Genomic DNA, 21,161 nt, shown 5'->3' on the forward strand with positions numbered 1-21,161 from the left:
GGCAATGCAAGGGCCAAGGTCGCCTCCCAGCTTCCCATCTGGAAGCTCGGTGGCCTGGTGGCGCATGCCCTAGATGGAGGTGTAGGAGCACGTTTTGGGGGATGGTGATGACTGCGGCTGGACGCGCGAGTGTGAGCCACCTGTGGAGAACGCGAGAGATGTTCAGTAGGGCGCTGGATGCAGGGGCTGGCGCCGAGTCAGTCCTGCCCTTCAGCAGTGCTGGGGTCAGATGAACCGCCGAGTCAGTCCTGCCCTTCAGCAGTGCTGGGGTCAGATGAACCCCAAACCTGGGGTTCCACGAATGGGCCCCTCGGAGACCAGGGAGGGCCCTGGAGGACAGGTGCTCTCGGCCGGCCTGAGGGCGCACCCCGCTGCCTCCTCCACCCTCGGACTGCGCTGGGTTCGGGAGAGGAGCCTCCCACCGGACCCCGGAACCTTCTGCCGCCGCCGCCCGCGTTGGCCGCGGGACGGCTCGGGGGAACCCGTTCGCTGTTGCTAAGGGGCGTCCCCGGAAGTGACGCACCCCGGGTTTGTTGACAGCGGAGGCGGCGGCGGCGGCTGCAGGCTCCGAGCCGTAGGAGCCGGATCGGGGGAGGGGCCCGGCCCGGGAGCCTCAGCCCAACCGGCAGCCCTAAGGGCAAGGTAACCGCCACGGGGTCCCCGTCGCGACCTCCTCCCGTCCGGAGCTCCCGTCCGCGGGATCCTAAGCTCCGCCCCGCCGACCCCCGTCTCCCCCGGACCCCAGACCCCGGCCCTAGCCTGACGAGGTCCCCAACCTCCTGAGGCGCTCTGGTCCCGGATTCTCCCGGGCTCCATTCTCCGCTCCTCCTCGCCTGCGAAGCTTCACGTCCGCTTCCCAACGCTGAGGGCAGCCCCATCCCAGGGTAGGTCCTGGACCCCGGGCCAAGGGATGTACCTGCGTCCTCCTCCTTCGCCTCCTGCCTACGGGGCCTAAGCATCGCCGCTGCAACCACTCTCTGAGGTCCATTCGGCCAGTGGTGGGAGGGCTTCCTTCTCTATCCCTGCCGCCGGGTCTGAGAATCGTGTCTTTAAAACTGGGCTCCCTTCCTCCAGAAAGAAAATGACGCTCTGTCGTTTGCCCCTACAAGATGGGGGATCGGTATAGGGCTGAGAGGGCCAGCCTCTGCCCCTCCTACCTGTTGGATGAGCTTAAGTTACCCCAGAGCAGTGCTTAAAAGCTCAGGGACGACTTGGATTCTGGATCAGCTCCCAAAAGGGATGACAAAATACAGGGAAATCCAACAGGGTGAGGTTGCAACCCGAGGGCCAAGGGAGCCCGACAGGTGAGTTAAAAGTGAAACTGACTGTACTGGCCACTATAGCTCTGTGGGTAGAACTTGTCTTGGCTGCTCTTTGACTGAAGGACCCCAAGATTTCCAGTCTTTGCCTGTGCTTGTCAGTCCATTCGTTTTGTTTTGTTTTGTTTTTATTTTCTTTCTTTATTTTTTAAAAAATAGAGATGGGGTCTCACTATGTTGCCCAGGGTGGTCTTGAACTCCTAGGGTCACGTGATCCACCTGCTTCAGCCTTCCAAAATGCTGGAATTACAGGCATGAGCCACTGCGCCTGACTAGTGCATTTGGTTTTTAAGGGGGAGGGGAATGTCCGATGTCTTGGGAAAATTCTCCGATGTGTGATCTTTCCCACAGAATGTTTCTCTTCAGGCTTCACACTGGTTAGGATGAGCATGAAAGCACAGCTTTGAAAAGGGTCACAGGAGGCTATACTTAGAGCAGAAAGTGGTGGCCAGGGGTGAAGGGCCTTGCTACTTTGGTTCATTTGTTCATTCAGGAAATAATAAACATGATATGTAGTGTGGTAATAAGTGCTTTGGAGAAAAAGAAGGAAGGACCATGGGAAGGGTCAGAGAGTGGGAGTTGTCTTTCTATAGAGGATGTTCAAGGAAGGTCTCTAGTAAGATGACCTTTGAGCAGAGATAAGTGAGTGAGAGAGCAATCCAGACAGCTCTCTGGTGGCAGAGCATTCCACAGCAAATGCAAAAGTCCTGTGGTCATATGCCTGGTGATTGGAAGAAACAGGAGGGCCCGGCACGGTGGCTCACACTTGTAATCCCAGCATTTTGGGAGGTCGAGGTGGGCAAATCACCTGAGGTCAGGAGTTCAAGATCAGCCTGGCCAAAATGGTGAAACCTCATTGCTACTAAAAGTACCAAAAAAATTAGCTGGCCATGGTGGCTCATGCCTGTAATCCCAGCTACTCAGGAGGCTGAGGCAGGAGAATCACTTGAATCTGGGAGGTGGAGGTTGCAGTGAGCTGATATTGTGCCATTGCACTCCAGCCTGGGTGACAAGAGGGAGATTCCGTCTCAGAAAAAAAAAAAAAAAAAAAAGAGGCTGGGTGTGAAGGCTCACACCTGTAATCCCTGCTCTTTGGGAGGCTGAGGTGGGTGGATCACCTGAGATCAGGAGTTCGAGACCAGCCTGGCCAACATGGTGAAACCCCATCTCTACTAAAAATATAAAAAATTACCCGGGCCTGGTGGTGCATGCCTGTAATCCCAGCTACTCAGGAGGCTGAGACAGGAGAATTGCTTGAACCCCGGAGGTGGAGGTTGCAGTGAGCCGAGATCGCGCCATTGCACTCCAGCCTGGGCAGCAAGACAACAAGAGCAAACCTCCATCTCAAAAAAGAAAAGAAAAGAAAAGAAAAGAAAAGAAACAGCAGGAGGACAGGGGGCTGCAGCAGGTTGAAGGAGGGGAAAAGCAGTTGGCAAGGAAGTCAGAGAACAGTGAGGACCAAATAACAGTGTGGAAGACATCAGGACTGTCCTTGTGATACAGGGTTACAGGGCGTCTAATGGGACACCCTTTCAGAACTGTGCTTGTTGAAGTGTCTGGTGGTTGGAGAAAACACAGATCTGTTTTAGATGACAAATGGCCATTGTGCTCTGGCCTTGGGTTGTAAGTACCCTTCTTCCATCTTTGTAATGACTGTTGATGGAATAAATGCAAAGAATCATGGTCACAGAGCACTGCAATTAAATCAAGTTATGCTGTTGCTTCCTGGTTGTGAGAATGTGGGCACAGGACCTTTTTCCACCTCAGTCTTCTCATCTGGAAAATAGGGCAGGCTGATGCAGTGGCTCACACCTGTAATCCCAGCATTTTGGGAGGCCAAGGCAGGTGGATCACCTGAGGTCAGGAGTTCAAGACCAGCCTGGCCAAACACGGTGAAACCCCATCTCTACAAAAAATACAAAAATTAGCTGGGCATGGTGGCACACACCTGTAATCCCAGCTACTCGGGAGGCTGAGGCAGGAGAGTCGCTTGAACCCAAGTAGGTGGAGGTTGAAGTGAGCTGAGATCATGCCACTGCACTCTAGCCTGGGTGACAAGAGCGAAATTCTGTCTCAAAAAAAAAAAAATAGGGCTTTGGATTAAATAAGATCATGAGCTGAAGTACTTAAGCAATATTTCATACAAAATGCCCAATACACACCAGTCATGCTGATGAGAATGATATGAAGATGAGGAATGTCTGCATGTATGTCTGCCTCAGAGCCATTCATTTTAGCACTAGCTGGTGGTGTCACCATCTCTAGCTGCCTCCATCAGCTAGTAGGGTTTGAGGAAATACTGGGGAAGGCAAGGTAGAAACTTCTTGACACTCCTCAGAGGTAACAGTGTGTTAATGTTCTACAGGGAGGATGTTAGCTTGGTCCTGGCTTTTTTGACAGCGCTGGAAGGTGATGGGGACTTTTGAAAAAGAGCCAGGCACTTACAGCGCTTTGGGAGGCCAAGGCGGGAGGATTGCTTGAGGCCAGGAGTTTGAGACCAGCCTGGACAACATAGGGAAATCTTATCTCTAAAAAAAAAAAAAAAAAAAAATTTCAAAAGAGCCCAGCAAATCCCCATTCTACCATATAAATAGGCAAAATGAGGGTATTGAAATGAATGTGACTTGGAGACAGGTTGGGAGGGGCAGCATATGCTGGGCCTAGATAGTAGTTGGAGTGTGCGTGGCTAATCTGTGGGTAGGGGCTGTTGATCCTGAAGTGCCCGGCAGAGGCTGCATTTTCCAGCCTGCCTTACAGGAAGCAGAACCACAGTTGATCTCCCTCCTTACACCCCAATCCCGTACTAGATCCTCAGCCTAGGTCACAGGCTGAGCGGGGTAACTGGGCCAGAGGATTTGAAAAGGAAAGGTCAGAGCACTTAGGAGCTGAGAGCCAGCATATTAGGGTAGGCCATTGTGGGTAGAGCCCCAGGCTGGTGACCTGAGGACCTGGTTCAAGCCCCAGCTCTGCTGCTGGCCTGCTGTCTGAGTTGGCAAGTTCCGTCTACTCTCTGGGCCTCAGTTTTCCTATGTGTACGTCAAGAATCATGGCCTTGCCTTGCCTCCTACTAACTCTGAAGGCTGCTGGGAGGATGAAATGAGACGCAGGTTGTGAAAGAATTAGGTGCGCTCTGAAGCTCTCTACAAAAGTAAAGAATGGTTCTTATCATTAGTACCACCAGGATTCTGCAGACACATTTTGGGGGCCCACTAGCTGGAAGACTGCTCTTGGCACTGTGTTTTTTTTTGCCTGGCTTCAGCACCTCACTTGTTCTGGACTCCTGAGAGGTGAGTGCAGAGACCCTTGTCTGGTTATGTATTTGCGGACCACTGTCTTATATCTGGTGCAGTCACTGAAACTGATTTTGCAGCCTCAGAGGTGCAGAAGGGTCTCTCTAAGCATTATTCTCAGGAACATCACTCTTCATAATTATCGGTGAGCACCTTCCTGCCATTTTTTCATGTGATCTTCTCAGCAACTCTGTTTGCAACATGCATACACAGCGTGTGCTACTCACAACACACTGACAGGTAAGGACCTTGATAAATATTGAGGCTGGAAAACACTGGCTGGGGACCTTGTGGAGTTGAGGCTCTGTCACCGGCACCAAGCCAGTCACATACTTTGTCATGGAGACCCCAGGGATTACACAGAGTCCCTGCCCTTAGGAAGCTTTCAGTTCTGTGGCCAAAAAATGACGTATGCGGCCGGGCGCGGTGGCTCACGCCTGTAATCCAAGCACTTTGGAGGCCAAGGCGGGCAGATCACCTGAGGTCCGGAGTTCAAGACCAGCCTGACCAACATGGTGAAACCCTGTCTTTAAAAAATAAATAAATAAAATAAATAAAATAAAAAATTTAAAAATGACATATGCCCACAGAGTGGTTACCAGCAGTACTGGATCATGTGAGCTCAGTGCCTGAGATGTAAGGAAGCGGCGGAGGCTCATGGAACAGAAGGGAAAGCTGAGGCTTGGAGAAATGGTCCCTCCCCACAGCATAATGGCAAGGAGCTTGAACTTTAGGGTCAGGCACTTACCAAGGGACCTTGTGCAAGTCAGTGCACATCTTCGAACCATTGTTTCTTCATCTGGGAAACCAAATGATAACATGTGTCTCATCAGTTATCTGTGGCGGCCGGGTGCCATGGCTCACGCCTGGAATCCCAGCACTTTGGGAGGCTGAGGTAGGCAGATCGCTTGAGCCAAGGAGTTCGAGACCAGCCTGGGAAACATGGTGAGGCCTCATCTCTACAAAAAAATAAAATAAAATTAGCCAGGTCTGGTGGTATACACCTGTAGTTAGAGCTACTCAAGAGGCTGATGCGGGAGATTGCTAGAACTTGAGAGGTGGAGGTTGTAGCAAGCTAAGATTGTACCACTGCACTCCAGCCTGGGTGACAGAGTGAGACCCTGTCTTAAAAGAAAAATAAATAGGCCAAGCACAGGGGCTCACACCTGTAATCCCAGCACTTTGGGAGGCTGAGGCATGTGGATCACCTGAGGTCAGGAGTTTGAGACCTGCCTGGCCAACATGGTGAAACTCTGTCTCTACTAAAAATACAAAAATTAGCCAGGCATTGTGGCAGGTGCCTGTAATTCTAGCCACTTGGGCAACAAGAGCAAAACTCCGTCTCAAAAAAGAAAAATAAATAAGTTATCTGTGGCTTTGATGCGAACATGCAAGGAAAGCTGGACACACTGGGTCTTTTTTTTTTTTTTTTTTGAGACAGAGTCTCGTTCTGTCAACCAGGCAGGAGTGCAGTGGCGCAATCTTGGCTCACTATAACCTCCGCCTCCCAGGTTCAAATGATTCTCCTGCTTCAGTCTCTTGAGTAGCTGGGACTACAGGTGTGCACCACCATGCCTGGCTAATTTTTGTATTTTTAGTAGAGACAAGGTTTCACCATGTTGGCCAGGATGGTCTCAAACTCCTGACTTCCACCTGCCTTGGCCTCCCAAAGTGCTAGGATTACAGGTGTGGGCCACTGCGCTCAGCCTGACACATTGAGTCTTGAACTAATGAACTACCTGTGTACGTATCTGTCTGTTCAAAGCCATAGTCGGTGGCAAATTACACAGCCATAGCCCCTTCAGTCCAGCTCCCTCTTCTGTAAGTTGTAGGTGGTAACTCCTGCCTTGTGGGGTGTTGAGAGAATTCAGTGAATTAACACATATAAAATATTTAGCAGAATTCTTGGCATATACTTGGTATTCAGTATGGGTAGGATCAGTAATACATTTGATTACAAGACTAGCAGCCAGCCAGCCTGATTACTAGTCAAATGCAGCCTCCTCAAAACCTCTCTGTCTCCAGCATCACCAGCAGCCACCTAGCCGTGATGCACACTCCTCCCTCATTGCATGTCTGCATCTTTCTGACATAACCCACCTCACAGATTTAATCTCTGCAGACTTTTCAGAGCTACATGGCCTCTGGTTTTCATCTGTATCCTGACTGCCTGGAGATCCCCACACTTGCTCTGATTGCCTTCGTGCCCCCAGTCTCTGGCCCTTGATCTACTCCCTCCTGGAAAGCATCTAGCCTCTGTAAATAGGGTGTTTGTTTGGGTTTTACCCGCAGCTCCTGGGTTAATATTTCACAGGGTGAGCACTGCTCCAAGGCTCAGAGCTTCTGGCTCCTCCGCCTCTCTGTCCCCTGGGTGTCAGGACGCTGGTGGGATCCCATGCTCCCTGCCCTGGATTTCAGTTTCTCTTTCCCTCCCATTGTTTGGATGGGTGGACTGAAGACCAAATGTTTGGTGAGAAGCAGGGGTCTTTGGCAGATTAATGCCCTCAAAAAAAAAAAAAAAAGAGAGAAAGAAAAAAAAGAAAAAAAGAGAAGCAGGGGTCTGCTTTAGGTTTGCATGCCACTCTCCAGTTTTGTGATCTTAGGCTAACTGCTTCTTCTGCGTCAGTGTCTTCATCAGAAAATGGGGTAACAATCTCTATCTCATAGAACTGGAGTAAGGTAATTCCAGCCACAGCAAACCTTTGTTCTGTTAAACGCCAGGCTTAAGTTGGGCACAGAAGTCAGGCACCGAGGATGCAGGTGTGTGTGTGCTTGTGTGTGTGTGTCTGTGTATCTGTGTGTTTATACATGTGCATGCATGCAGGCATGCAAGCAGACAGCTTCTGTCCTCCCAGAGCTCACAGACAGTGGGAGGGGGTCAGTAGACAATTGTTATGCAAATCATTGATTAGTTACAAGTACAGGATACTAGGATATGTTTTGTCAGTTAAATAAGAGACTACTAAAGCCTGTAAGGAGCTTAGGACCACATCTGGAAACAGCCAACATGGACGTGGTGCCGCGGTGCCTGCTGCTGCTGCTGTTTTGCTCTCTCTTCTCTCCCACCTCCCCCATTCCCCAGGATGTCGTAAGTTCATGATAGATCTAGTTTTAGAGAATGTGCAAGAAAAGGGATGGAGAAAGACACAGGGTTCTCCCAGTGTGGTGGTCAGTCATAATCAGGGTTGCCTGTGTCCTCAGTGCTAGAATTCCAGATGGCCTGTGCCTGCCCTGAGAATGACAGTCCCTAAGAAGTGGAGTAGGCAGAGTGGAGTAGGTAGAGATGGCCACCTCTGGCAGGTGCCAGGCCTGCAGCTGGATGGGGCTCGGCATTGTTGCCCCAGGGCCTTTCAGTCTTTGTGGCAGGATGGAGGATGGCTCCTTCCTCTTCCGGCTCATTCCATCCCTGAGTAGCAAGGTCAGCACTGCCAAGGGGAGGTTAGCATGGCGCCATCTACCTGACTTGTCTTTGGAGGGCTTTTGGTGACCTTAGCAACTGACATGGTGGTGTTTCTTCCACTTGGGGAGTGGGATTAGGGCAGAGTAGCTGCCTAGGTAACTGGGCTCAGACCTGCAGAAAAGGCAAAGTCCTGGTGGCTCTCCCTCATTCGGAGCCCTGAGGCATCATTTGCAGCCACTGGGTACCCAGCAGTGTCCTGGGCAGAGCGAGCAGGGACAATGCGAGAGCGTGCTGTGCCTCCCAGGCCTCATGCAGACCCCAGCTGGTGAGTCCTTCATCATTCCTTCCACAGGCCTTTGTTGAAACCTCACGGTGTGGCAGGCCCCACATTGAGTGTTCAGTGCTTCCTTTGTTCATTTAGCAAACAGTCATGGACCTGGGCCCGTGGTGCCCACATCCCATGCAGCCCCTCTCCTTGTAGCTTGGGTACTTCTTTGCTTCCTCCTGAAGTGCCTTCCCCTTCTCTCCCCACCACCAGAGTTAACTAGGACTTATCTTTTGGGTTCCAGCTGAAATGTCATTTTTTTTTTTTTTGAGATGGAGTTTCACTCTTTTTGCCCAGACTGGAGTTCAATGGCATAATCTCAGCTCACTGCAACCTCTGCCTCCCGGGTTCAAGTGAGTCTTCTGCCTCAGCCTCCCCCAGTAGCTGGGATTACAGGCGTGCGCCACCACGCCCGACTAATTTCTGTATTTTTAGTAGAGACAGGGTTTCACCATGTTGGCCAGGCCAGTCTCGAACTCCTGACTTCAGGTGATCCGTCCACCTCAGCCTCCCAAAGTGCTGGGATTATAGGTGTGAGCCACTACACCTGGCCTGAAATGTCACTTCTCAGGACACCTGCTCTGACTCCCCAGTCCAGGGAAGTCCCCTGGTTGAGCACCAGAGCCCCAGGTCCCTCCTCCAAGCTGCTGGTCCCAGTTCCATGATGGGCACTTGTGGGCCTCGTAGGTGGATCTGTCTCCCTCCACCTACGAGAGCCAGTGTGCTTCCTGCTGTCAAGGACCTCATCCAGCTTGCTCACCGTAGGACCCCCAGTGCTCAGCAGGGACTGAGTGAGCAAGTCCAGGGATGTGAAAACAAACAGGACAGCCTGGTTTTGCCCTCGTAGACCTAGCCATCCATCAAGGACACTGAATGATCAAAGCCACATCAGTACAAAGTGTTTGTTGCTGTAGTAGGTCGGGCCTGTGGGTGCACTCAGTAGGCACACCCTGGCGGGTCAAGGATGGCTTCCTAGAGGAATTAACTTTGATACTGTGATCGTAGGTATCAGCTACGTGAAAGGAGAGTTCAAAGATCATGTGGGCTGGAGTGGCCGGGAGATACTTCCTAGAGGAAGGACATGGATTGTATTTGGGTAAGGGAGGGGAGAAGGCAGTATTTAAAGTAGGAAGTGCAATAATTAGTTGGATTTGGATGGTCCTGGTTGAAAGGGAACCAACTGGGCAAAGGTCTCAAGCTGATTTGTGCCTAGGGCCTTTTGCCAGTACAGTGAATGAGGCCAGGCTGGCTGGAGTAGGGGGTCAGTGGGGACCAAGTAGGCCAGAAAGCTGGCTCAAATTCTGGCGGCCTTGAGAAGAAACTGGACTTGTTGCTTTCCAAGAGTGGGGACTCCCTGCCAGTAGTGCTCCGTCTGGCTCTAGTTTCCCAGGCAAGAAAGGCTGCTGGGCTCTTGAAGATCTGGAAGCAAACAAAGGCAAAGGAAGGCCATGCCTGGGACCCAAGCATCCTGGTTTTTGTGCCTTCGCTAGAGGGTGTCATGCTGTCAGTGGGACAGCTGACACAATAAGCCTTGTTGTGGGAGACCCAGGCCTGGAGAGCACAGGCCCGGAGCTGGGCTAGAACATACCCCACTCTGTGTGGGGGCCAGGCAGATGAGGTAGGAGAAGGTGATGATTATAATAATGATAATAGGTGTCTTTATTGAGCAATGACTATGTGCCAGACACCATGGTAAGCCCTTTTGATATTACCCGTGTAACTTTCACACTGTGCTGTAGACATTGTGTTGCTTCTATTTTAGAGGAAGAGTTACTGAGGCACAGAGAGGTGGAGACACTTGTCCAAGTTTGCCTGCTCATGAGCAGCAGAGCCAAAACGTGAAGCTAGCCCTGCCTGACTCCACAGCTCTTCCCCGCACAGTCCCCAGTAGATGGTGGTGCCACGGTTGAACTCAGAACTGACTGACTCCAAAGCCCAAAGTGCCCTGTGGCTTCCCACTGGATTTCCTGAGCAGTCTGGAAGGCTCATAAATGGACACGGAGCGAGGCTTCCAGAAGCTGGGGTGATGCTGGGCTCCAGAACTCCAGAGCCCTCTAAGACAGGGGTGTCTAATCTTTTAGCTTCCCTAGGCCATACTGGAAAAAGAATTGTCTTGGACCACACATAAAATATACCAACACTAACAATAGCTGATGAGCTAAAAAAGAAAAAAAAAAAGGCCATACGCCATACGCAGTGGCTCACGCCTGTAATCCCAGCACTTTGGGAGGCTGAGGCAGGTGGATCACCTGAGGTCAGGAGTTCGAGACCAGGTTGGCCAACATGATGAAACCGCATCTCCACTAAAAATACAAAAAATAGCCAGGGTGGTGGTGCATGCCTGTAATCCCAGCTACTCAGGAGGCCAAGGCAGGAGAATCGCTTGAACCTGGGCCTGGCCAACATGGTGAAACCCCATCTTTACTAAAAGAAAAAAATGCGGCTGGGCACGGTGGCTTATGCCTATAATCCCAGCACTTTGGGAGGCCGAGGAGGGCGGATCACGAGGTCAGGAGATCGAGACCATCCTGGCCAACATGGTGAAACCCCATCTCTACTAAAAAATACAAAAATTAGCTGGGCGTGGTGGCGCATTCCTGTAGTCCCAGCTACTTGGGAGGCTGAGGCAGGAGAATTGCTTGAACCTGGGAGGTGGAGGTTACAGTGAGCCGAGATTGTGCCACTGCATTCCAGCCTGGCACCTGGCAACAGAGCGAGACTCTGTCTCGGAAAAAAATGCAAAAAGTTAGTTGGGCGTGGTGGCGTACCCCTGTAATCCCATCTACTCAGGAGGCTGAGGCAGGAGAATCGCTTGAACCTGGGAGGCAGAGGTTACAGCAAGCTGAGATCATGCCACTGCACTCAAGCCTGGGCAACAGAGCAAGACTCCTTCTCAAAAAAAAAAAATTAAAAATTAAAACAAAACAAAACAAAACACTGTAAGTGTTATCCAAGCTGTTGATAGTAATTTTTGCCTTCTCATTGCCAGGCAGTATTTAGTAGATGAATGTACCACAATTATCCATTCCAATGGCAGTGGACATTTAGGTTCTTTTCTGGTTTTGGCCATTACAAATAGTGCTGCTGTGAACATGCTAGTGTAGATCTTTTGGTGCACATTTGCGTATGAATTTCTGTTGGGTATATACCGAGGAGCGGAATTGCTCAGTGTTGAACCTGTGTGTATTCAGCTTTAGCAAATACCGAATAGTGTTAAACAGTGTTCCCATTATATTCCGGTTCACACCAATTTGCTCTGCCACCAGCCCTGTGGGAGATTTCCCGTCGTGCCGTCTTCTCCAATGCCAGGTATTGCCCATGTTGTTGCTGTTGTTGTGTTCAGTTGAGCTAGTGGGCATGTGGGAAATGGCATCTCATTATGGTTTTACTGTTCATTTCCCTAATATTAAAGAAGCTGAGTGCTTTTCACATGTTTATTGTCTGTTTCACTATCTTCCTGTATTAAATGCCTATTCAAATCTTTCACCTTTTTTTTTTTTTTTTGAGACAGGGTCTGGTTTTGTCGCCCAGCCTGAAGTGCAGTGGTACAATCATAAGGTCACTGCAGCCTCAACCTCCTGGCTTAGGTGATCCTCCCATCTCAGCCTCCCAAGTAGCTGGGTGGCTCATGCCATCATGCCTAGCTAATTTTTTCTGTATTTTTTGTGAGATAGGGTTTTGCCATGTTGCCCATGCTGGTCTTGACTCTTGGGCTCAAGCGATTTGCCCACCTCGGGCTCCCAAAGAGCTGGGATTACAGGTGTGAACCACCACACCCAGCCTCTTCGTAGTATCTTTTGATGAACTGAGTTTTTAATTTTGAGGCAGTCCAATTTATCAATCTCTTTCTCTTTATGTGAAATAATTGCCTATTCTAAAGTCATAAAGATACACTCCTGTGTTTTCTAGAAACCTTATTGTTTTACCTTTCACATTTATGTCTACCCTCTATCTCAAATGAATTTTTGTATATGCATGAACAGAAGTTTCTTTACTTCAGTGTAGATCAGTTTATAATTTTCTACCTCCTGGTTGGCACTTCTTGAGTCCTAGTTAAGCACGGTGGTGCGTGCCTGTAATCCCAGCTACTCAGGAGGCTGAGGCAGGAGAATTGCTTGAACCCAGGAGGCTGAGGTTGCGGTGAGCCGAGATCGCGCCATTGCACTCCAGCCTGGGTAACAAGAGCGAAACTCCGTCTCAAAAAAAAAAAAAAGAAAAAGAAAGAAATCTTGGGCCAGGCGTGGTGGCTCACACTTGTAATCCCAGCACTTTGGAAGGTGGAGGCAGGCGGATCACGAGGTCAGGAGATCGAGACCATCCTGGCCAACATGGTGAAATCCCATCTCTACTAAAAATGCAAAAATTAGCTGGGCATGGTGGTGCATGCCTGTAGTCTCAGCTACTTGGGAGACTGAGACAGGAGAATTGCTTGAACTCGGGATGTGGGGGTTGCAGTGAGCCAAGATCACACCACTGCACTCCAGCCTGGTGACAGAGTAAGACTCCATCTCAAAAAAAAAAAAAAAAAAAAAAAAAAAACAAGAAATTATTACCTGTGCTAAAGTCATGAAGGTAGTAGGAGGCTTCACTTTTTAAAATAACAGTTTTACTGAAATATAATTCACATGTCACACAATTCACCCATATGAAGTATGTAATTCCATGATTTTTAGTATATTCATAGAGTGCACCTGTGACCATAGTCAATTTTAGACCATTTTCGTCACCCCAAAAAGAAACTCCATACCCATTAGCAGTTACTCTCCTGTTCCCCAACCACAAGTCTGCTTCTGTCTTTATAGATTTGCCTATTCTCACTGGACATTTCTATAAGAGGAATCATACAGTATGAGACTTTCTTTTTTTACTGATTTCTTTCATTTAGCATAATGTTTTCAAGGTCCAACATTATTGCATGGATCACTACTTTTTATGACTGAATATTCCATTGTATGAATATACAACATTTTGTTGATCAGTTCATCAGCTGAACATTTGGGTTTCCACTTTTTGGCTCTTATGAATAATGTTGCTATTAATGTTCACGTCTGAGTTTCTATGTGGACATATGTTTTCATTGCTCTTGTGAGGAGCCCTTATCTCATAATCAGACACCATGAGATTCAGCGATATCATGTCTCTATGTCTATAAAGCCCTGGCACACTCACTACTCAATCAATCATAGCTGTATACAGGTTAGGAAGTACTGCACAGCATGGAACATCCCAGTGTAGCTGTTAAGACTGTGGGAAGCAGAAGATGAAAATCTCTATTATCCCTACTCAAGCATTAGGTCCCCAACACACATGTCTGCCCATAGGCAAATAAGTGCTTGGACAAGGCTCCATGTTCTTCCAGGTCAAATTATGCATAGATAGTGGCACAGCAGAGGCAGGTGAGAGGAGTCAGGAGACATGGGCCTGGCCCTGCTAAGCTGCTAATTTGAGTGTGGTCTGTTTTCCTGCTCAGGGCATGGATATGGGACCACTGATGGTTCTAGCCCTTGTGTGTGGCTCACTTGGCGTCTTGTCCACTCCTCAGGCAGTGGCTCTGCCAATGATCCTGTGAGTGTTCAGGAATCACTGTTGCCCCTGGGGACCCTTGTCCTGGAGTGGCCCACCTGCCTGCCCCCAGCATGGCGTCCGACACTCCTGAGTCCCTGATGGCCCTCTGTACTGACTTCTGCTTGCGCAACCTGGATGGCACCCTGGGCTACCTGCTGGACAAAGAGACCCTACGGCTACATCCGGACATCTTCTTGCCCAGCGAGATCTGTGACCGGCTCGTCAATGAGTGAGCAGGCCCAGGGGCTGAGGAGGGAGCAGGGGTCTTACCATGAATGTGTATAGAGAGATTGGGACCATGTGTGTGCACTACGTGGGGAGTAGCTATAGAGACAAATGTGTAAGGGTGTGTGTGTGCTCATGGATGTTCATGGGTGCAAAAGAATAGTGGTGTATCCATAACTGTACAGGTATATATATATATGTGCGTGTTGGTATGTATGTGGAGGGGTGTGCACGTGAAGGCATGGGTGTGTCTACACATGTAAGCTTATGCAGCACAGGTTACTTTTGAGAGTAAACTGCATGTGTGCATTTAGAGATGTGATTGTGTCAAAATCTGCATATACATGAAAGAGTTAAGTGTTGCCCCACGTGTGTATGTACATTTGCATGCACATGCCTGTGCCTGTGGATTCAGTGAACATGGGCACATAAAGGTTTAGGTGCCAGTGCCAGAGTGATGGATCCATGACCAGGGATAGAATCATCCAGAAAATCTGAATGGCCCTCCGAGGGCCTCCCCACTTCTAGGGACTCCTAGAAGCATGCTATGTAGTCACTGAATGCTGGGAGTTCAATCTGGAGGCCCAGATGGTGGCCAGGCATGGTGGCTCACGCCTGTAATTCCAGCATTTTGGGAAGCCAAGACAGGAGGATCACTTGAGGCCAGGAATTCAAGATCAGCCTGGGTAACATAGCGAGACATCTCTACAAAAGAAAAAAATAGATTCCCAGAAGGGAAATTGTTAGACAGTTGCATAGGAAAATAGGAAACCAGGAGCCTGTGTGGGCCTAAGGACAGAGGTGGACCTGTAACAATGTTCTGAGCATTTGCTGTGGGTCAGGCTATAGGTTGGACGCTTTGCAGCCCAGAGTTATATCCACTTTACAGATGAAGAAACTGAGGTCTGGGAAAGTTCATTTACTCGTGTGAAGTTGCCCAGGTGGGAAGCAGCCAAGCCAGGATTTAGATTCCAAAGCATTTGAATCCAAAGCATTTCCCAGCAGACCAGGATTCTTGTGTGAGCTGATGTCTCAACAGCGCATAATTAAGGGCTTGCCCTGTACCCAGCTGGGAACTCTAACCACTTGGCTTAATTTGCCTGTTTAAAAGGGTCCCAGGAGGGGCTTAAAGAAGGTTCTGAGAGTGGCCATGCCAGTGGGGCTGCTGCCCCTGCAGTGTGTGTGGAGGGTGTGTGACAGGCATGTGCCTTTGGAGAGATGACCCCTGCATCACCTAGAAGGTCTCCCAGAGAGCTACCTTTAGATTCCTGGTTCCTGGGCATCCTTAATCTCACCGGTAGTTTAGTCAGTACCTAACCAGATACTCTTACGAGAAGGACGTTGCTACTTGGCGTGATCTAAGAAGGCTTCAGGGAGAGGAGGGCTTGTGCTTTGAAGCGAGGAAGAGAGTCCCTGTGACCCTCCCCTGAGCCAGGCATTCTCTTCTTCCAGGTATGTGGAGCTGGTAAATGCTGCCTGTAACTTCAAGCCACACGAGAGCTTCTTTAGCCTCTTCTCGGACCCCCGCAGCACCCGCCTCACCCGGATTCACCTCCGCGAGGACCTGGTACAGGACCAGGACCTGGAGGCTATCCGCAAGCAGGTGAGGCCTGCCCCGCCACAGGAGCGCCACATGCCAAGCAGGGGCCAGGCTACTTGCCTCCAGCCCAGCCATCCCCAGTCCCACCAGTGCTTGCCTGACTGTGCACATCCCCCTTTCCAACCCACCTGTAGCCCAGGACGAGGCCTGGGGCGGGGGGAAGGGGCAGGGATGGTGATGATGATGGCTGTGCCCACTCCCAGGACCTGGTGGAGCTGTACCTGACCAACTGCGAGAAGCTGTCCGCCAAGAGCCTGCAGACACTGAGGAGCTTCAGCCACACCCTGGTGTCCTTGAGCCTCTTTGGCTGTACAAACATTTTCTATGAGGAGGAGAACCCAGGCGGCTGTGAAGATGAGTGCCTCGTCAACCCCACCTGCCAGGTGCTGGTTAAGGACTTCACCTTCGAGGGCTTCAGCCGCCTCCGCTTCCTCAACTTGGGCCGCATGATTGATTGGGTCCCCGTGGAGTCCCTCCTTCGGCCACTCAATTCCCTGGCGGCCTTGGACCTCTCAGGCATTCAGATAAGCGACGCCGCCTTCCTCACTCAGTGGAAAGACAGCCTGGTGTCTCTCGTGCTCTACAATATGGACCTGTCTGATGACCACATCCGGGTCATCGTGCAGCTGCACAAGCTGCGGTGAGCTGCTGGCCCGGAGCTTACCAGGGTGGGGTGGCTGGACAGGTGGGGAGGAGTAAAGGTGGGTGTTGTCAGGCCCTCAGGGTTCAGGAGCCCTTGGCCAGGCTGAGTGTGGGGATGAAGACAGTCCCATTCCTTAAACCCAGTGTTTCAGCTGGATTGGGGCGGTTCAGGTTTCTTCCCAGAATGCCCTGGAGCAGTCGTGGCAGGCGTAGGCACTCCCCTACTGGAGACTAAAGGAGCAGAGGTCTGCAAGGCAGCCCCACCCTGTACTCAGCTCCTGACCTGCACCCCCTACCCCAATCTCCAGACACCTGGACATCTCTCGAGACCGCCTCTCCAGCTACTACAAGTTCAAGCTGACTCGGGAGGTGCTGAGCCTCTTTGTGCAGAAACTGGGGAACCTGATGTCCCTTGACATCTCTGGCCACATGATCCTAGAGAACTGCAGCATCTCCAAGATGGAAGAGGAATCGGGGCAGACCAGGTGGGGCCCCACCCTCCATGGCTATTGGTAGGGTGTCATTCAACAAGCATTTAAGACGGGCTCAGTGCTTCACGCCTGTAATGCCAGCGCTTTGGGAAGCCAAGGTGGGCAGATCACTTGAGGCCAGGAGTTGGAGACCAGCCTGGCCAACGTGGTGAAACCCCATTTCTACTAAAAATACAAAAATTAGCTGGACATGGTGGTAGACACCTGTAGTCCCAGCTACTTGGGAGGCTGAGGTAGGAGAATGGCTTGGACCCGGGAGACAGAGCCTGCAGTGAACTGAGATCACGCGGCTGCACTCCAGCCTGGGCCACAGAGTGACTTTGTCTCAAAAAAAAAAAAAAAGTATTTGCCACTTACCCCTCCGCCAAGTGCTGTGCTGGGTGCTAGAGATAAAGAAATGAATCAGGCCCTGCTCTCTTGGAGTCTGTGTGAGCTGGTGGGGACAGACAAGTCATTACAAGGGCTATGGTAGGGGCAATCCAGGGCCCCGGGGTTGCCTGAGGATCAGGAAGGAAGGAGGGGGAGGAACGCATTCTGGCTGTCCCGAAAGCTCATTCTGCCTTTGCCAGAGGAAGGGTGTTCTTGCAGAAGGAACAGCACATGCAAAGGCCAGCAGGTGAGAGCACGAGGGGCGACTGGGGAACCATCTGATTCTCAGCCTCACAGAGCACACCATGGAAGAGGTGAGGCTGGCAGTGTCTGCCACCTAGGAGGTATTGCAGGAGATAGGTCGGTTCCTGGGTTGGTTGGTTGAGAAGTTTGACCAAACCCTACCAGCTGTAACTGGCCATACATAAACCCTGGCCCCAGCCCACTTTAATGGTATTCAGTTGATAAGCTTGTCCCTTTGTGATTGTTGGCGAGACCTAAAGGTTGCCATGCCCTTACTAGAATGGCAAGTGGTTTCTAAAGGTGGCTGTATCACCCATCCTATGTGTTCCCCTACTATGTAGCCTTGCCACCCTTCCATTAGGAGGTGGTGTCTGTGTCCCCTACCATTTTAAAAAAAGAGGCGGGGGGGATGAGGTTGGAGGGCCTAGAAGAGAAAGCAAGTAATTGCCTCACCACCCCCAGGGGGAGGCCCAGCTCAGGCTTGGACCCCAAGCTGTTGACCCTGGTACCCTCTTTCCCCAGCATCGAGCCTTCCAAGAGCAGCATCATACCCTTCCGGGCTCTGAAGAGGCCGCTGCAGTTCCTCGGGCTCTTCGAGAACTCTCTGTGCCGCCTCACGCACATTCCAGCCTACAAAGTGAGCTGCGGGAGAGGGGTGGGGCAGGACCAGGGAGCTCTGGGAAAGGGAAGGAGCTGGGTTCTGGGGCTGGAAATGGAGCTGGGATCTAGCATCCCAGCCCTTGGCCTCTCGTGGGTTGTTCTGAGCATGTCCCACCCGCAGGTAAGTGGTGACAAAAATGAGGAGCAGGTGCTGAATGCCATCGAGGCCTACACGGAGCACCGGCCTGAGATCACCTCGCGGGCCATCAACTTGCTTTTTGACATCGCACGCATTGAGCGCTGCAACCAGCTGCTGCGGGCCCTGAAGGTCAGTCCGAAGCCCAGGGCCTCGGCCTTGTGTCCCTCCCCACCTGGAGGGTTCCGGTCTTGGCTGAGCCGTGTCCCCAGAGCCCCTGTCCCTCTGCACCTGTCCCCAGGGCCCCAGGACCCAAACCCCAGCCTGGGCCTCACAGCACTTGACTTGCTCAGCACCGGCCTTGTTCGGTCCCCACCCTGGTATCTGCTCCCCAGGCCCCACTTCTGCCTTCAGAGAGCAAGAGCAGGCTAAATCCTGCCCCAGAGAGCCTGTTTCAGCCCCTCACAGAGTCCGGGCCTCTCCCTGCACTTGCCAGCCCAGGTCCCTCCTGTCTTCATACAGCTGGTCATCACAGCCCTCAAATGCCACAAATATGACAGGAACATTCAAGTGACAGGCAGCGCCGCCCTCTTCTACCTAACGAATTCCGAGTACCGCTCAGAGCAAAGTGTGAAGCTGCGCCGGCAGGTCATCCAAGTGGTGCTGAATGGCATGGAATCCTACCAGGAGGTGACGGTGAGCCCCCACCCACCACGGCCCGCATGCTCTGGCCCAGCCACCCTTTCCTGCTTCTTGCGTCCTGCCAGGGCTCCCCTGGCTCTGGGCTGCATCCCTCCCAGCTGCCTTTCCCACAGCAATACTCCCTGACTCTTGGGACCTGGCCCTTCCCACAGTCCATTACCCCTGGCTGCCCTCCATCCTCTTCCTTCCTGCCCCATATGGGGTGGGGGCCCAGGGACCCTGTCCTTCTCCCTGCGTGTGCTGCCTCCTCAGCCCTTCTGCCCATACACTCTGCTGGGGGATTTTTTACCAACAGCTGCTTTTATTATAGAAAAGTTATAATTACAGATATACAGAAAATAAAAATCACCCATAAGGCCACTACCCAGAGATAGGCACCAGTAACATGGGATATCTGTTGTTCTGGATTTTAACCTATGCACATGTATTTTGTAAATGGGATACACAAACTGTGTGTACTGTTTGTATACTGTGGATTTTTACTTCAACTGTGTCATGTGAACATGAACATCTCTCTCATCAGCCAACATTTTTTTTTTTTTTTGAGAGGGAGTTTCACTCTTGTTGCCCAGGCTGGAATGCAATGGCTCAATCTCAGCTCACCACAACCTCCACCTCCCAGGTTCAAGCGATTCTCCTGCCTCAGCCTCCTGAGTAGCTGGGATTACAGGCATGCGCCACCATGCCTGGCTAATTTATGTATTTTTAGTAGAGATGGGTTTTGCCATGTTGGTCAGGCTGGTGTTAAACTCCTGACCTCAGATGATCCACCCACCTCAGCCTCCCAAAGTGCTGGGATTACAGGCGTGTGCCACCACACCCAGCCTAGCCAACATATTTTTATAACAAAAAAGACTTTTTTCATTTCAGATGGACAGTATGCCAATGTCATAACAAGGTTTGAGGGAGGCACATTTCACACATAAGCATGAAGATCTAATCATCACTCTCATAAACTACAAAAGGATCAAACAATAATTTTTTTTTAATTAAGACAGGGTCTCAGGCCGGGTGCGGTGGCTCATGCCTGTAATCCCAGCACTTTGGGAGGCTGAGGCGGGCGGATCATGAGGTCAGGAGATCGAGACCATCCTGGCCAACCATGGTGAAACCCCTTCTCTACTAAAAAAAAAAAAAAAATACAAAAATTAGCTGGGTATGGTGGTGCATGCCTACAGTCCCAGCTACTCAGGAGGCTGACGCAGGAGAATCGCTTGAACCCGGGAGGCCGAGGCTGCAGTGAGCCGAGATCGTGCCACTGCACTCCAGCCTGGGTGACAGAGCAAGACTCTGTCTCAAAAAATAAATAAGTTAATTAATTAATTAATTTAAAAAGCTATCTAATGCTTAAAAGATGAAAAAATTCAAGTGATACAAGAATGCGTTAAATAAAGCGAAAGCTACTCACAATCTCACCTCTCCTCGCCTAGATACAGCTGGTGTTAAGGTTCACTTTCATAACTGTTGACACCAGCATATGTTCAGTGTCCTCATCCAGGGAGAGGCCACTGTGTGGAGGGCTCTGCTGGAGCCTGGAGTCAGTGGCCAAGCCCCGTGCCCATGAGGTGCAGGTTAGCATTCTGCCAGTGTATGAAACAGCCTCCAGGGCTGAATAATTTAGGTTGCTGTTTCATCTTTTGCTCACTCAAGCAATGCTTTGTTAATTATACTTAGTGGGACTACCTGTTTGGATCCGCCTTCCACAAACAACTCTCGTGGAAGCTGTTTTTCTCTATGCTGGATTTTCCCTCTGGAGTCCCCTTCCACACACTCTCGTGGAAGCCTGTCTTTCCCTCCTAAACTCCATCTCTTTGTCTATTCTGTTCCTCTCACTATGGAAGCTGCTTTCCTCTCCTGGATTCCATCTTTCTGGATTCTCTCACTCAGTGTCAGAGTTAGCTGTTTCTTTCTCTCTCCTTCTCTGGTTTCTCTCTTTCTCTCTAAATAAATCACTTTCTACAAAAAAAAAAATTATACTTAGTTATCCTTATAATACATTTCTAGAAGTAGAATTTCAAAGGCAATATGTGTGTGTGTGGTATGTGTGTGTATTTTTTCTTTCTTTTCTTTCTTTCTTTTTGACAGAGTCTTACTCTGTTGCCTAGGCTGGAGTGCAGTGGTGCGATCTCAGCTCAGTTCAAACGATTCTCCTGCCTCAGCCTCCCAAGTAGCTGGGACTACAGGAGCATGCCACCACACCTGGCTAATTTTTCTATTTTTAATAGAGACAAGGTTTTGCCATGTTGGCCAGGGT

The 21,161-nt window shown here is 50.6% G+C and overlaps 1 protein-coding gene and 1 non-coding gene across 8 annotated transcripts in view; one reads left to right on the forward strand and one right to left on the reverse strand.

Moving 5' to 3' along the window:
* Positions 1–526: 526 nt before the first annotated feature.
* Positions 527–21,161, forward strand: part of ZER1 (zyg-11 related cell cycle regulator) — a 43,672-nt gene continuing 23,037 nt past the window's right edge. The window contains exons 1-8 of one of the 7 annotated variants that reach the window (XM_012458013.2): positions 527–884; positions 13,877–14,128; positions 15,577–15,727; positions 15,928–16,364; positions 16,675–16,851; positions 17,992–18,106; positions 18,251–18,397; positions 18,728–18,901. In XM_012458013.2, the coding sequence (XP_012313436.1) occupies positions 13,971–14,128; positions 15,577–15,727; positions 15,928–16,364; positions 16,675–16,851; positions 17,992–18,106; positions 18,251–18,397; positions 18,728–18,901 (1,359 nt within the window). In that variant the 5' untranslated portion in view covers positions 527–884; positions 13,877–13,970. The remainder of the gene's footprint in view (positions 885–13,876; positions 14,129–15,576; positions 15,728–15,927; positions 16,365–16,674; positions 16,852–17,991; positions 18,107–18,250; positions 18,398–18,727; positions 18,902–21,161) is intronic. The other 6 variants (XM_064377369.1, XM_064377365.1, XM_064377371.1 and 3 more) reach the window with 6 other exon arrangements.
* On the reverse strand, positions 19,772–19,875 carry LOC135277446 (small nucleolar RNA U13). Its single transcript, XR_010345041.1, has one exon. It is a non-coding gene; the product is annotated as a small nucleolar RNA U13 (small nucleolar RNA).

The sequence above is a fragment of the Aotus nancymaae genome, unplaced genomic scaffold (genome assembly GCF_030222135.1).
Source record: "Aotus nancymaae isolate 86718 unplaced genomic scaffold, 86718_ANA_hifiasm-v0.15.2.pri h1tg000003l, whole genome shotgun sequence".
Taxonomy (NCBI): domain Eukaryota; kingdom Metazoa; phylum Chordata; class Mammalia; order Primates; family Aotidae; genus Aotus; species Aotus nancymaae.